Genomic DNA, 14,341 nt, shown 5'->3' on the forward strand with positions numbered 1-14,341 from the left:
TGCTCTTACAAAATCGCTTTTTCATGTGCTGGTACAAACAACAACTGGAAACGAAACGGGGAAACAAATGAGAACGCCAACTAATACACCTTCAACTGATATATGCACAGCATCATAGTGCCTATAAAACACCTGGATATCCGTGCCGAGAGAATCCCTGACAGTGATAGTTTCAACGTGGCTAATCAAAAGCACAAATCCGTAAGCAAACGCAAATCTCTTGAAGGGTGGTCCAAAGAGCTTCCACATAATGTTGTGAGTACATGTTATGTACTTTAGTTTGCTGTGCTGTTACAGTGTTAACCATTTCCCTTTACTAAAGCAACAGGAACAACATAAGGACTTCTTCGGTGGGCCCACTTTAACATGATTTCTGACCATCTTTCTCTCCCTTTCTTTATGTTGCTTTCCTAAATTATTCGGCAGTATTGCACAATGCCTGATATAAATGAGTGTTGACCATGTTAGGAAGAGGGCAGATGTAGTTTTAACCTGAGTCACCATGTCCATCTTAAAGGGTTTAACACATCTAGCAGAAACGGTAACGTGTGTATCGCTTTGGATTAATTTAACTGTTAAAATGTAATACAGTATTCAATCTGGTTTGTTCCAACTCATGAGGAACATATCTCTTTGGCTTACTTCACCAGCCTTTATTTGACGTTGTCTCCTTGAAGTGAACATCCTGTCTGTGTGTTTGTGTGCTCACAGTGTAATATGGGGGAGTCAGTGAGAGCCAACCATGGTGAAATGAAAACCAAAACAAAGAGGACATATAATTTGATTAACATCATTTAATTGAACATCATGTGGCTTCCCCAAAGAAGAAAAAGTCAAGGAAGTGATCAGATTGTCATACAGTATTTGCCTGCTTTGCTTTTTTCAACACAACAATGAATATAGCGTACAAAGGTACTATGGAAAGTCTCTCACTAAGCAGTAAGACTACGAGCGAGCAGGCGATGAGTTTAATATGATGTTTTCTTCTTTCAGTAATGCACTGTTCCTCATAAGAGGTCACAACAATCCTTATCCTTAATCCTTAACATTTTCAGACCATGAGCTAAAGATCCTGACCCACAAGGTGCAGAGGCATTCCTCAAAACTTCAGGAAATGAATTCAAACGTGACAAAAAGATTTAGTATCTCAGTCTGTTAGTGCTGATTATAAAGGACAATGGTATGATTTTAACGTGGAAGACAAAGGAACAAACCTCAATGCTCACTGAGAAGTCTGGGAGTGACACCGCTTATGAATGCACATTAGTTACCAGCGACTCTGAAGATGCTAATAATTTCTCTAATTGCGTGCGGTTAGCGCTCATCTTTGTGAATTATTTTTGCAATGAGGCACATTTTGCACCAAATGTATACATATTATCTATATAAATATGTGGAAACACCACCTGGGGCACCCACATGCTATTTGCTTGGCACAAAGTTTGTTGCATTTCCCCCATTGAGGGTGCTTTGAGAATTACACGGTTTCTTTTTGTCGTATGTGACGCAAAAGGCGCACAATGCTTTTTTGAATACGCCCCTCATGGTAGAGGAAAACCTATTCTCTAGCAGTGGTGGACAGAAACACGGTGATCATGGCAGATTGGTAAATTCTGGTTCCAATATGTTCAGGGCACCAAACTATGAATGGAGAATAGTTCTGCTGTTTGTCAGCAAATATGATTGATTTGGCCTCTTTTGGTCCTATTTCACACAAGGTAGAATCACATCTGGATGAAATGAGGAGTCCATACAGTGCGTTTACATTGTTTCCTCTACTATTGTGTCTGCTATGAACACTGGATGTGTGCACAAACCCTGGATGGTAGGTACAAAGTTGAGCATCGACCAAGTCAGGATAGTAGAAAGTATTAAAGTTTGACCTGCAGTGTTCTTTCAAATGTCTCAAAAAACTAAAAACATATGTTATTAATTTGAGTAAAAGAAACACTATTAGTGGCACGTCTGTAGAGTTTAGTGTGAAAGAAGAACAATGTTTTGAGTCACATATAAACAATGTAACAGATAATTATTTGGGGAAAGTGTATTGGTTGTGATGGGAGGCTGTTGAAATGATCTCTTTGAACAGATGTTGTGTTACAGTGACTAGTGTGCAGACCATTCCGACATGCAAAACCCATTTCTCTAGCTGTCTCACCATGTAATTTGTCTTTTGACAACGCTCAGTGAGGTGACATAACACCAGAGTAATCAGGGATACTTTGTCTAGAAGGGGAAACACAAAGGCATGCCTCAGATTCCTTTTCTAAGCTCCTGGAAGTAAAACTGAAATGTTAACTCAATAATACGAGCAATGCATTGTTAATTCATCAAGTGACTTTGTTTTTGAACCTCTTTCTGGGCTGAGGTCTCCAACTGTTACCCAAGGCATGAGCTGTTGACACGCCGGTTAGGCTTCTATTCTCAAATTTGTTTTTTATAGTCCATGTCTGCAGCTGCCCCTCCGCTTCAAAAAGAGAGAATCAGGCTGTTGTTGAGGCAAGGGTTTATCGCGCTGCCTGACACTTTTTCCACTGGTGTAAAGGAAAATGAGATAACCATTTGTCCACAAGAAATCTTTCTCTTTCCAGTGATAATCACTCTGTTTTCCAACCAGAAAAATAATTGCAATTTGTTAAATTAACAAGCTTTATGCCAAGTACGGTACTTTAAGTTGTGTCATCAAAGCGTCTTCTTTATGATGCTCTGTTTCTGATCTGTCATTCCAAACATGAGCAAATATATCACTGACCGAGCTGCGATTATGTTTTCTCAATTTATAGAAGTTTAAGGATTTTAAGAGGCATTTGTTTTGTCGATTAATTCTGTATTGCACAGATTAAGGAGCTGGAAAGATAGATATTATTCAACCCTGGAAGTGAAGACTAATCTCCGTGCATTATAATGTTAAACATCTGTATCTCCAAGCTAGTGTCTGATGGACTACTCCTGTGTCTTCATTAGAACTGTATCCTGTAGATGGAGCAGACCCTCTTACACATCTGGCTCACTGGGTTGATGAGAAGTGCAGTCCTGTAACTTTTCCAGGCAAGGACAGTGCTTGTTTAATTTGCTTGGCAAGGACTAAACTGTGTCCAGGCAAAGTACTAAATATTCTTTCTTTTATGGTGCAACCTCAATCTGCTGTTCTCTGACTATGACTGACAAGGCTTTCCTCGGGCAGTGTGCTGGGTTTAGTCTGGCAGAGTCCAGTGTGTTTGGAAACCATGTACATATGCACACCTGGGAGCATGGAGTTGTATACGTCATTAGATACAGCAGTGTACAATTTGTTTTTTTCTAATTACATTCAAATGTATTTTTTTCTTGACAATGTCAATTTTGTAACTTAAAACAGCTTATGAAAATGTGTGATGAAGTAGCTGCTCATCCAACATTACACATGTGCATATTTTATAGTCCCAAACTATGTCATTGCGTACAGTACAACTGATTCAGCGTTGGTAAGTTTCCATTAGCTCTCGTAATGTGAAAATTAGGAGGATCAGTAGACCATAGAGCATTTTTCAGTCTGATCTGTATTTAACATCAAGTCCCATATAGTACATTACATTTGTTAAATAACAGAAAATGTTTAATGAAGAACATCTGGATCATCGGGAGTCGCATGTTCAGTATATGGTCTTGCTGGAGGCAAGAAACACACACATCTTGCAGAGTTGATTTTGAAATGGGGATACACGGTGAATGTGCAGCCTATATAATGTTATGACTTTCAGCACATTTTTTGTAAAAATTGTTTATAGCCACAGTAAAATCTTAAACTGACTGCTGAAACTAGCGCAGCACGAAGATCCATCCTGAATATAAGTCTGTCTTTTGTTAGAATCTTTGTCTTTATTTTCCAAACGTCATGAATATCATCACTCACATTTTCCAACAGGAAGCTGTTCACAGATAAAAGTCCACTGTCCTACCAGCTACAGACTAATTATAGTAACAAATAGATGCTATTGAACTAAGAATAGTTGTTTTTCCATTGATCTGAGCTGTTTTTGAGCTATTTTAAATTTGGCATTTCACTATTTGTGACTCCAGTGGAAATCTGCACAGACAAACGGCTCTTTTAGTATATGTGGTATTGAGTGGAAAAATCATGTCTGCTTGTAATGTGAATGACCTTTTTTGTATTTCTAGTCTTTGGTGCCCCTTAAATTGGACACATGCATGCTGCTTGAATCCTAGATTCAAGAAATCAATATCAATACTTAAAAAAATGTAGGGAGAAAATGTCAGTCAACATCAAAGATCCAAATGAAGCTAATTCCATTATTAGCATATATTTCTTAAATCTAGGCGATCATCTACATATATGGGCATTTAAGTGAGACAGAAAATAGATGTACAAGGATGGATGATGGTAGACTTGGATCAGCATGGACTGAGAAGTCGTTCAATGTCGTCTACCAAAGAGATCCACGGCTGCACTGAGAGCTGTCACCTCTGGCGCCTATCAGGAGTGTTAGTGCCAAGATCAGAGGTGGCAGGTCCCACAACAGTGTCCTCTACAGAATGGATGATTACTTCAAAGCACTGCAGAGCATTACAATAGTGACTATTTCACAATAGCAAACATATGTGCTTTAAAATTGTTTTAAAACAAATGCTGTTTTTGCCCAAACTGCACCCCAAAATCCACCACAGCTGCCCACTTAAATCCACGAAGAGAAAGAACAATGCAGCATGATTAAGGTTTTTCTTTCCGTGCCATGTTGCTTTTACTAGGTCAGTGAAGTAGGACAGTTTCTCACAAAGGAGAACGACGGGGAATAGTTTTGGTGCACTGCTGTTTCAATGTTTAATTGAAGTCATTACCTATGTATACTTCACTTTGCTCGTCTTGCTTTGTTTGTCTTCATTCTGCCGTCATCCTTTAGCGGTGATGCACTGCAAACAGCTGTAATTTGTAGGACTGCTCAGTTAAGCATATGCATGAAATTGTAAATCTTAGACATGAAGAGATAGTTTGTTTGTAAGCGAGGGAGAGGGAGAAGGGGGGGGGGGGGGGGCATCTTGGCCAGCCCTTGGTTGACCCTTGTTCACCCCTTCTCTCTCGCTCTGCCCTGGATGAGTCTTCTCCTAAACATGTGTGCAGCTGTCAGCTGGCAAGTGTTTGTGTGAGTGTGTGTGCATTTTCATATTTCAATTACATTTTATTTTCTCAAGAAAAGAAGTTGCAAGAAATGACCGGAATATACCAAGACAATGATAAAGAAAAATGTCTAACATCACATATACTAAACATTGCAGTACAATCTATGAACATAGATTGGTAGCAGATGAAAGAGTTACGATGAAATATTTTTCTTTTTGCCGCGGTCATCGCAAGAAACTAGTTATTATAGTGTCAAAGTTTTATTGGGGTTTTTGTTTTATTCCCAAGCTGTCTTTTAAGTGTGCATCAGTTTGTGGTTGCAAATGTTTTTCATCAGCTTGTGTATGTTTTCTAAATATTGCTTCAGGTGTTTTAAGCCAGAGTGAAACTCAGCATGTTTATTAGTCTGAAGCAAAGTTGATGATGTCTCTTGTGACAACATCTGGCGGTCACATGAGAGAGTTGTTGGCTCAGTCTGTAGAGATGATAATCGTCCTGCTTTGTCTCGCTGTTTCTCCTACAACACTGACTCACACAATCATAAAGAAGCTGTGCAAACCAAACTATAATCAAGGTTTGTGTCTATAGTGGTTAATAACGTTGACTTTTCTTTTCTCTTTCTCTCCTTTTTAGCCGCGGCTCCAAAGTTAAAACCGATGAAGAATCCGATAATAGTGGACGAGGGAAGCAAGTTCATAGTTAAGTGTGAGGCCACAGGGAACTCTCTCACCTACAAATGGTTCAAAGATGGCAATGAGCTGAAGAAAAGCAGAAAAGTCCGAATAAAGAACAGCCTGTGAGTACAAATCACCCATGTCCTGTAAACACAAACAGTGTAAGATGAAAAGAGACGGAGATACTCCAAAGTCAAAGCAAGGTTGCTATTATAAGCAGACTGTGCTAATGCATGAAACTGCAGTTTGAAACTAATTTAAAAATCAATATCAATATCGGAGTTGAATAAAAACATTTATTTAATGTTTGGGATTACAAAGGTTTATTCCTTTATTGAAATGTGGTGTGATGATTTAGACTAAATCATCCCTCCTTATGCTTCTGTGTCTTTCTCATACAAATGAAGTTAGATTTAGAGGCAATAAAACACAACCATTCTCAATTCAGTACATTCACAAATGACCACAAGTCACGTTATGCTTGGAGTATTTCCACTGGCTGATGTTTGCTAACTTTAGCTAGATATTGCCCTGTGTATAACTGATGTTACGGGGTCATTAACAACTGGATACTCCATGTTGGTGCCCATTCGTTTGAATAAAATTTGCTTAGCCAAACAAGTTTTCTCTCTACCCGGGCCCACCTGCTCAGTTACTCTCAGGACATTGACTTTACACTGACATCATAAATCATTACCATTTAATAATTCATAACACAAATATTCATAATTGACCTTGTTTGAAGTGTGTGGTTTTGTGTTAAAACGTTTACTTTTTTTTATAATAATACCGGTCTATTGGGAGAAATGCTTTTCGGGCTGCATGGGATTGTATGTGTTGCAGTTCCACATTTGGCCACTGGGGCAATTTAGCAGCAGGGCTGACAGGTGCCGTCATATTCAACTCTCTTATTGCATCCATAGTCCTGTTCCACTCTCTCTGTCAGGTTGGCTAATGATGACCTAATTAAGGCTGACTTGAGAAAATATTGGAGAAAAAAATGTTTTTGTAGAAAATACCCAACAACAAAAAAGACAGTATTGTAGTCCTCCTATTGATGTAAGAATATTGACATGGTCTGTACAACCAAGAACCCCTTTTGTGATAGAGTTCACTAGCTCTATGCTTTCTTGTTGTAAGCAGTTTTCCCCCTCAAATTTGGCCCTAGGGTAAGTGATTATGTATCCCTATCAAAGCAAAGAGGTGTTGCCATGCTGCTGCTTGCCCTGTTGTCTGCCTTTCTGTTCCCCATGTTTCCACTTGTTGCGTTTCCATGCTATTTCCTCCCTGCCCTGATTCTCCTGACTCAGCTGTGCAAGTGTTGTCTCCCACAGGAAATACTCCAGAGTCCAGATCAACAGAGCAAAACTGGAGGATTCTGGGAATTACACATGTGTGGTGGAGAACCAGCTGGGAAAGGACAACTCCACTGGCACTGTTAACGTCCAAAGCAGTGAGTACTGACTCCCAAGCAAAGAATGAAGTGGCACAATATGTACATTGTCGTTATGAATGCTCTCTTGGCAAATTATAGATGAAAAGGAGCCATCGCAAACAGGCATGTAACAATGGTAACATGCATGAAGAGCAACTGTCCACACGTGTGGCTGTGGCTTGTAATCAGTGGAACAGTACATTGTACTTAGAGATGAATGGAATTTAAATGTATGGTGTGATCTCTCCATTTTTTGTTCACTGCAGTCAGCTGGCAATGTGAATTCCCTCAAACATACAGTACATTGCACAGTGACTATGACCGTCACTAGCACACAACAAAAGCAGCAGAATATAAAATGTAAAACATAGCTCGACAGAATATGAAAGTTGTAAAAAGAAAAAAAGAAAAGTGTGTTCAGAGTGTGTGATATAATCTAACAGGCTCGTTCAGTAGTTTGTGTGTGTGTGTGTGTGTGTGTGTGTGTGTGTGTGTGTGTGTGTGTGTGTGTGTGTGTGTGTGTGTGTGCATTGCTGAGTTTTGCAAAGTACTGTAGCAGATGAAAGAGTTTTGAAAACAGCTGCTTCCATTTGGAGGGGTGGTGAGTTTGTGTTTGTTCCAAGCGGTGCGGGTGGTGAGTGTGAGGCTGCTGTGGGTAGCCAGTATAAAACAAATGTTTATATATATAAAGACAATACAGGCACATACAATTCATGTAGCTTTGCTTCTGCCTCGATCAAGGGAGGACTTGATGTTATCTGGTTCCGGACAGTCAGAGAAATGTACGGCAGCTTGTCTTGCACACACCTGGATGTTCTATCTGAAGGCCGCTTGGTATTGGACCAAGATTTTGATGCTGTGCAGACAAGGGGCTGTGATGTTGAGCAGAGTCAGTGCTCATTGTGGGTTTTATTAACTCGAAATGAACTTACATGATGACATATTTATGCTATCGCAGGTGAACCATGTCTGACTGGATTTATATATTCACTATACTTTCAATGCTTTTGGAGAATTGTAAAATAAACAGGTTGGACGAAGTGCTCAGATTTCTTTACTTAAGTAAAAATAGTATAATACCACATTGTTTTTACAAGTGAAAGTCGAGCAGTCAACATTTTACTAAAGTAAAAGTACAAAAGTATTGGCATCAAAATATAAGTACCAAAAGTAAAAGTACTCTTTCTGCACAACGGCTCATTTCTGAATAATATATTATATTGTTGGGTTATAATTATTGATGCATTAATGTGTTCATCACTTTAACGTGCAGCAGGTAGGAGGAGCTTATTGTTTTACTATACAGTATACACTGCTGGGTAGCTTGTGAATTCTACCAAAGGATCAACATTTTTTACCCCATAATAATACATGACACATTATGTGTAAAGTAGCAGGGCAGGACATGGAAATACTCAACTAAAGTACAATCCCCTCAAAATGGTACTTCAGTACAGTACTTGAGTAAATGTACTAAGTTACTTTCAACCACTGACGATAAAGTGGTGCCATTGGAGGTTCCTCACACCGCACCAGAGAGCAGATACACTCATTGCTGACCTTGACAGCAGGATGGTTTCCGTAGACATCCCACACTGGCATGAGAGGTGAAGCCGATGAGGGAGAAAAGAGAGGGACTGGAGTTTAGCCATCACTCAGTGTCCTTGTATTCACATTCAGGCAAAATAATCACTCCCCCTTCTCTCTTTATATTTGTCAAGGCCACCTTTTTAGCACTATTGTTTACAGTTAGCAGACTTAAGCTGAGCTGCATCATTAGACTAGCAGCTCTTTTCAGATAAAGAAAGGGCCCATTGTGTTTGATTCTCAGTGGTTCCAACATGCAAGTTTGATTTTCAGCAAACAATTGAGCAGAAGTCATCCATCTTGTATTTAAATAGAGCTGCACATCGCCTTTTCTTTTTTTTTTCTCTCATCCAAAAAGTTTGAGGAGAGTTTTATGGCCGGATTGTGTGATTTACACAACACTTGTTATGGCGCTTGGCTTTATGCCAGTGCAATGATATATTTCTTCTTACTTATGTAATATTTAAAGGGTCATTGATGCAAGACTCAAAGCCCCAGTGCTAACACTTATGCAAAATTAAACTGTAATCAGTGAGTCATATTTAATGACAGTTAAACAAAATAGGTTAAACTGTACATCCTGCAAAGGTCGGGGGAATCCCTGGTGGTAGCACCTGTTTGAGTGTTTAATGAAGGCTCATGCACATGTGACTGGTGGCCCATGAAACTCTATATGATGATCTTAGCAAGCAAAAGTGCTTGTAATGAAACAATGTCAAAGTAAATATGATATTACAAAGCAGTGAACAAGTGAGCGGAGATATACAGTAGCCACAACGGATACAACCTGACTGAGCACTAATACGCTACACCAGTCAATGTTTTCACTTTCGGCAAACACTGATTAAAACATGATATCCCTACATCTGGTGAAAAGGTGTGGTACTTTGGATCAATTGGTTGCTAATATTTGAGGTTAAATCAGTGTATATTTGCCAAACATTGTTGCGTGTGTTCTTTGCGAGGCTGTCTGTCAGCACTGACATTTCCTTAAATCGCTCCTGGATATTCAAACAAAGGCATCACTGTGTGTCCTATCATGCGCCGTGATCATCAGATGTCTGTCTCCGTGGTGTGTTCTTGTTGTGTGCCCATTCGCTGTTCAATAAAAAAGTCCCATTGTGTTACAACAGCACGCCTAGTTCCGTCATGCTTCAGGGAAGAAGGCAAGACGGGGCGAATCAGGGGTGGTATGTCCATAGGCAGGGGGAGAAACTACATACGCCAATAAAAGGGAAATGGCAGCAAACAGTGCCTGTTGCTGCGATTGTCATGATGCTGATGAAAGGCTGAAATCAGCAGATGTTGAGGGCAAAAGAAGACACAATGCGTGTGCAGAGAACATTTGTGGCAATAATGGGCTCTCTCTGCCTATGACACAGGTTGGATTTTAAAAAATATATGTCTGAAGAAAAAGTGCTATTTGCTTGATTTTGATGCAGATGACACGTTCAGACCAAAAGCTGCTTTCATCCTAAAGTCATAAGAGAAATGGCTATTGTGTTAAAGGGCTGCAGCGGAGTATGCTTGCCTGCTGCAGTATGTTGCCAAAGCAGCATGTAGCCGCAGTATTATCTGTGTATGTGTGCCTTCTAGGGAGGGAGAGCAAGGGGAGGGGTGCAGATGTAGATGGACAGAGAGAGCAAAAAGAAGAAGAGAGCGTGAATAAAGAGGGGTGGTGGGGGGATGGGGGGGCTACAAAATGAGGGAATGCATGACAGGAAACAGACAAAGACATTAGGGTAGAGAACGAGAGGGGGATACAGCTAGAGGAAAGACAGGCAGACAGTGAGGGAGAGAGAGAATAAAAGTATGAAGAGGAGGAAGACAAGAGCCCGCTGTGTTGCAGAGGAGACTTTCACACCCATTTTAGAATGCAGTTAGTGTTTGCTAGCGTTGTCCTAGGCACCTACTGTATCTGATGTCTACAGTCAGGTGCTAGAGCACGGGCTTTTTCTACCTTTTCCTTTTCTATGCTTGTGCCAAGCATGCTAACGCCGCTTTGAACCTGCTCTATCAACGGGAATCCTCCGAGGAAAATGCAATCATTAGAAAAATATCGGCTTTCGTACTGACTCGTGCAGACAGAAAAGTGAAAGCAGACGATTGGAGATGATAGAGTCGAACGGCAGCATCATTCTAACTCTCACGGTGCAGAGAGAGCATAGCACATGGCTGTGCCTGCCTGCTGTCTGTTCTGGTGAAGGCAGACTTTAGGAAACCATCACTCAGCTCCACCACATGGTGAATGCAGGCCACCACAAGCTCGGCAGCTCACACAGTCACCTGCACTGTACCTGAGGGGGGAAGTCGCTCTGGGTTAAGGGGGCCAGGGTATCTTTCTGCATTAAAAAATGTTCAGTAAATAGTAGGTCACTTGTGAAATTTTAGTTGTACCAAACGCAACAAAAGATTTGATCAACGAGTTTGAACATAGATACTTTGATATGCAAAGCATTAATTATACAAGGAGTGCCAGACAAAACCACCGCGTAGCCCCGAGATAAATATGATTTGCCTAAACAGTCCTTAAATCAAAAGTGATAGCCCCACTTGGTGAAAAATGTATCATGTAAAGCAGAAAAAGCAAAAACATATAAGTCCTCATTATTGATACTATAGCTGGTCATTACTCGTGTCAGTATCTGTGTAGCAACAAGACAAATGCTTCTAACTCTGAGCCGAGACGTGGAGCATGATGTGCAAATCGCTTTTGGCGGGAAAAAATAAGACTGAACCTAAACTTAAAGTGAACCCTTCATGCATTTTAAAGCCCGCAGTACATTTTGGCTTCAAGCCAGCCATGCAGTTTGCCAATAACGTTGAATGATAGGACCTGTTTGGGGATTTTACCCATGTCTTTTTGTTTGTTTGACCGGAAGAAGAGAAACACACACTGTCAGCCGATTGAGTGCCAGTTACTGAGCAATCATTCAGCACAGATGGTTGGATGTTGTGCTGAGTTAGAACCTTTAAGTTTCTTGTTTTCAATGTTTCAGCCTTAAGATTAATTTGAATACTCTCTCCTTCTCTGTGCCCGCACTTTGGCTGCTTTTGAAACACGATATCAATCAGTGGATCAAAAAATAAAATAAAATCTGAAGCCACAAGACTTTCCTCTCCATTTTATTGTTTGTATTTTGCCAACTTCGGCATTGTGACGGAAAGAGAGTACAGCATGTGCGCGAGTGTTTGTCTCCTGGTGGTCTGGAATATCATATGTCCTCTCAGCCGTTTCTGTAACAATTGCTGCCTTTTCAATTGTTTCCAGCCTTATACCCAACCCCCAGTGCAGAGGACCAGGGACCATTTGTTGTCCATTTGGTCTGACCTCTACCCTGTAATCAGTCTGGCATGGTAAGACCTGCTGGCCCTCTGCAGAATGGTGTAGTATATCATCGACTGTTTTCTATAAGGCCAGTGTGAAGGAGCAACACTAGTCAAAGTTTGCTTGGCTCCACGTGGCTTCAGATTAAGGCCTCCCATTATCCTACAGGCTGCTGTGTTGTGATAAGCGTTTGTGAGGCAGCCATGTGTCTGCAGGCTGCAGGTCACATCCTTGGGGGGTGCTGTGCACTGCTCCACTGAGAGAGTGTGTGAGCGTCCAGGAATGTGTTGATGGAAATCACAGCTGAACATATGATTGCTCCAACCTCAGCAGTCATGCTGGGGCCCACCAGCAACAATTTTGCGCATGCATGCACGCAGGCCCACACACACACACACACACACACACACATGTGCACACACCTTTTACATGTTTTCACTCCCCATCCTGAATCCAAACACAGTGTGTCGTCCCCCCCGTGACAAAACTAATGCTTAACTATCTTAAAATGACACAACTTTTATAACGGTAATAAAACCACAGCATCTCGGTGTGCTCAATTAGTTGAAACTTTACAAGGTGTTGCATTTCGCTCACACACGCCATGGTTAGGATTTCTGTGTCACTTAGTTTGTTCCTTCACATTCCATAATATGCTGAGTCTGACTAGAGGCCACTGCAGAAAGCTGAATTCAGTCTCATGTACAATACATTACTTATTACACAATTTCTTAATTTAAAAGTTATTTGTCGATGCATACCTTTTGCAACTGGGGCTTAGTTTAAAATACATTGATAGAGACACTTTGTAAATGTGTCCTCTGAAGAAAAATACAGCATGTGAAGCACAATTGTATTGTATTTATAATTATATATAATTTGTTTTAATGCTTACTAAAAGTACAAAATGTTCTGAGTCTTTATCACGTTCAGATGTTTTTCTGTTGTTGGTCTGGTTTTCTGGCATACGCTTTTATCGTTTAAAGCAGCTGTATTGAGCTCCAAGCATACTTTAGCAAGAATATGGATTACATGGTTAATAATTTCAACCAGTCACCTTCTACTGTGATTCTTTTTTAGTATAGTTTTAATGACAATCAAGGCTTTTAGAGGCCTAATTGTCACGTCATATAGACAGGTGGAATCATGTTTAATGTCCTATGACTTATGATTCAGTAACATTTTAGCCTTGGAATGGAAAGCCATTATTTTTATTTTTCAATTAATAATAAACAGAGACCCTGCTTTGACACAAAATAAACACCAGACAAAAAACCTCCTACATCTTTTTTCAGTTTTCTTCCAGTAATTAGTCATATCTGTCCTACGTAAGTGAAGCATTACAGTAAGTGCTTTGAAATAGATAAACAACAACTTCCTCCGCTCCTTCTATGTCTCCATTTTGGTCTGCGTAGTAAAAACAAAAACTTACTCTCTCTTACTACGCAAGCGACAAGATAAACTCATCTTTGATGACGCTAAATGCTGTTAGTTGTGGTCGTGGCTGAATTTGGAGTATGTGTACGCCAGTCAATGCTATTGATTAGTGTGGGTAAGCAACAACAGGAACAGGCCTTCACATCTGCCCAGCGTTCTGTATTTACTGGCCACTGGAGAACAGCTTGTCGGGTTCTGTGGATCAAACCGCTGGGCTATTAGTCATGCACACTCTTTCAAAGTTATCCTCAGTCCTGAGCTCTGGACAGGCATTCCCCATTGATTGCACCAAAATTTGACCAAAGAAATCAGGATCAAGTGGAACAAATAGGATGTTATAATTTAGTCACACATAGCATGAAACAAATTGGTTTTAAAATGCTGCTGATCGTGTGCCAATTTAAGATTAACAATCATGCAAGGAATTGATCCTGATCTTGGCCTCTGGAAGTAAAATAACAAAGTATCTTAAAAAGTTGCAGTAACCTTCATCACAACAAAAGTCCTCAGTTCTGCATTGTATTCATAACAGCCTTTGAAAAGATGTTATTCCAGCAATACATTTCAAAATTATCAAAAGATCTGAATTCATGTTGCTGCTGCTTAAGTGCTGAAAATGCTGTTTGTGTTTACACCAGCTTTCTACAGCACAAACAAGAACATGAAGAAAATAACCTTGATGTAAAGGTCAACCTTTAGTATCTAAGCAAATGCCAAACAGTGACCACACACAACCACAGTTTGAAATTCAATCAATTGATTAT

General features: G+C 40.2%; 1 protein-coding gene across 3 annotated transcripts in view; it reads left to right on the top strand.

Annotated features, from left to right (window-relative positions):
* Positions 1 to 14,341, top strand: part of nrg2a (neuregulin 2a) — a 69,495-nt gene that overhangs the window by 26,871 nt on the left and 28,283 nt on the right. For all 3 annotated transcript variants that reach the window (XM_029448202.1, XM_029448201.1, XM_029448200.1), the window contains exons 2-3: positions 5,750 to 5,912; positions 7,125 to 7,243. In XM_029448202.1, coding sequence (XP_029304062.1) covers positions 5,750 to 5,912; positions 7,125 to 7,243 — 282 coding nt within the window. The remainder of the gene's footprint in view (positions 1 to 5,749; positions 5,913 to 7,124; positions 7,244 to 14,341) is intronic.

Source organism: Cottoperca gobio, chromosome 14 (genome assembly GCF_900634415.1).
Source record: "Cottoperca gobio chromosome 14, fCotGob3.1, whole genome shotgun sequence".
Lineage (NCBI taxonomy): Eukaryota > Metazoa > Chordata > Actinopteri > Perciformes > Bovichtidae > Cottoperca > Cottoperca gobio.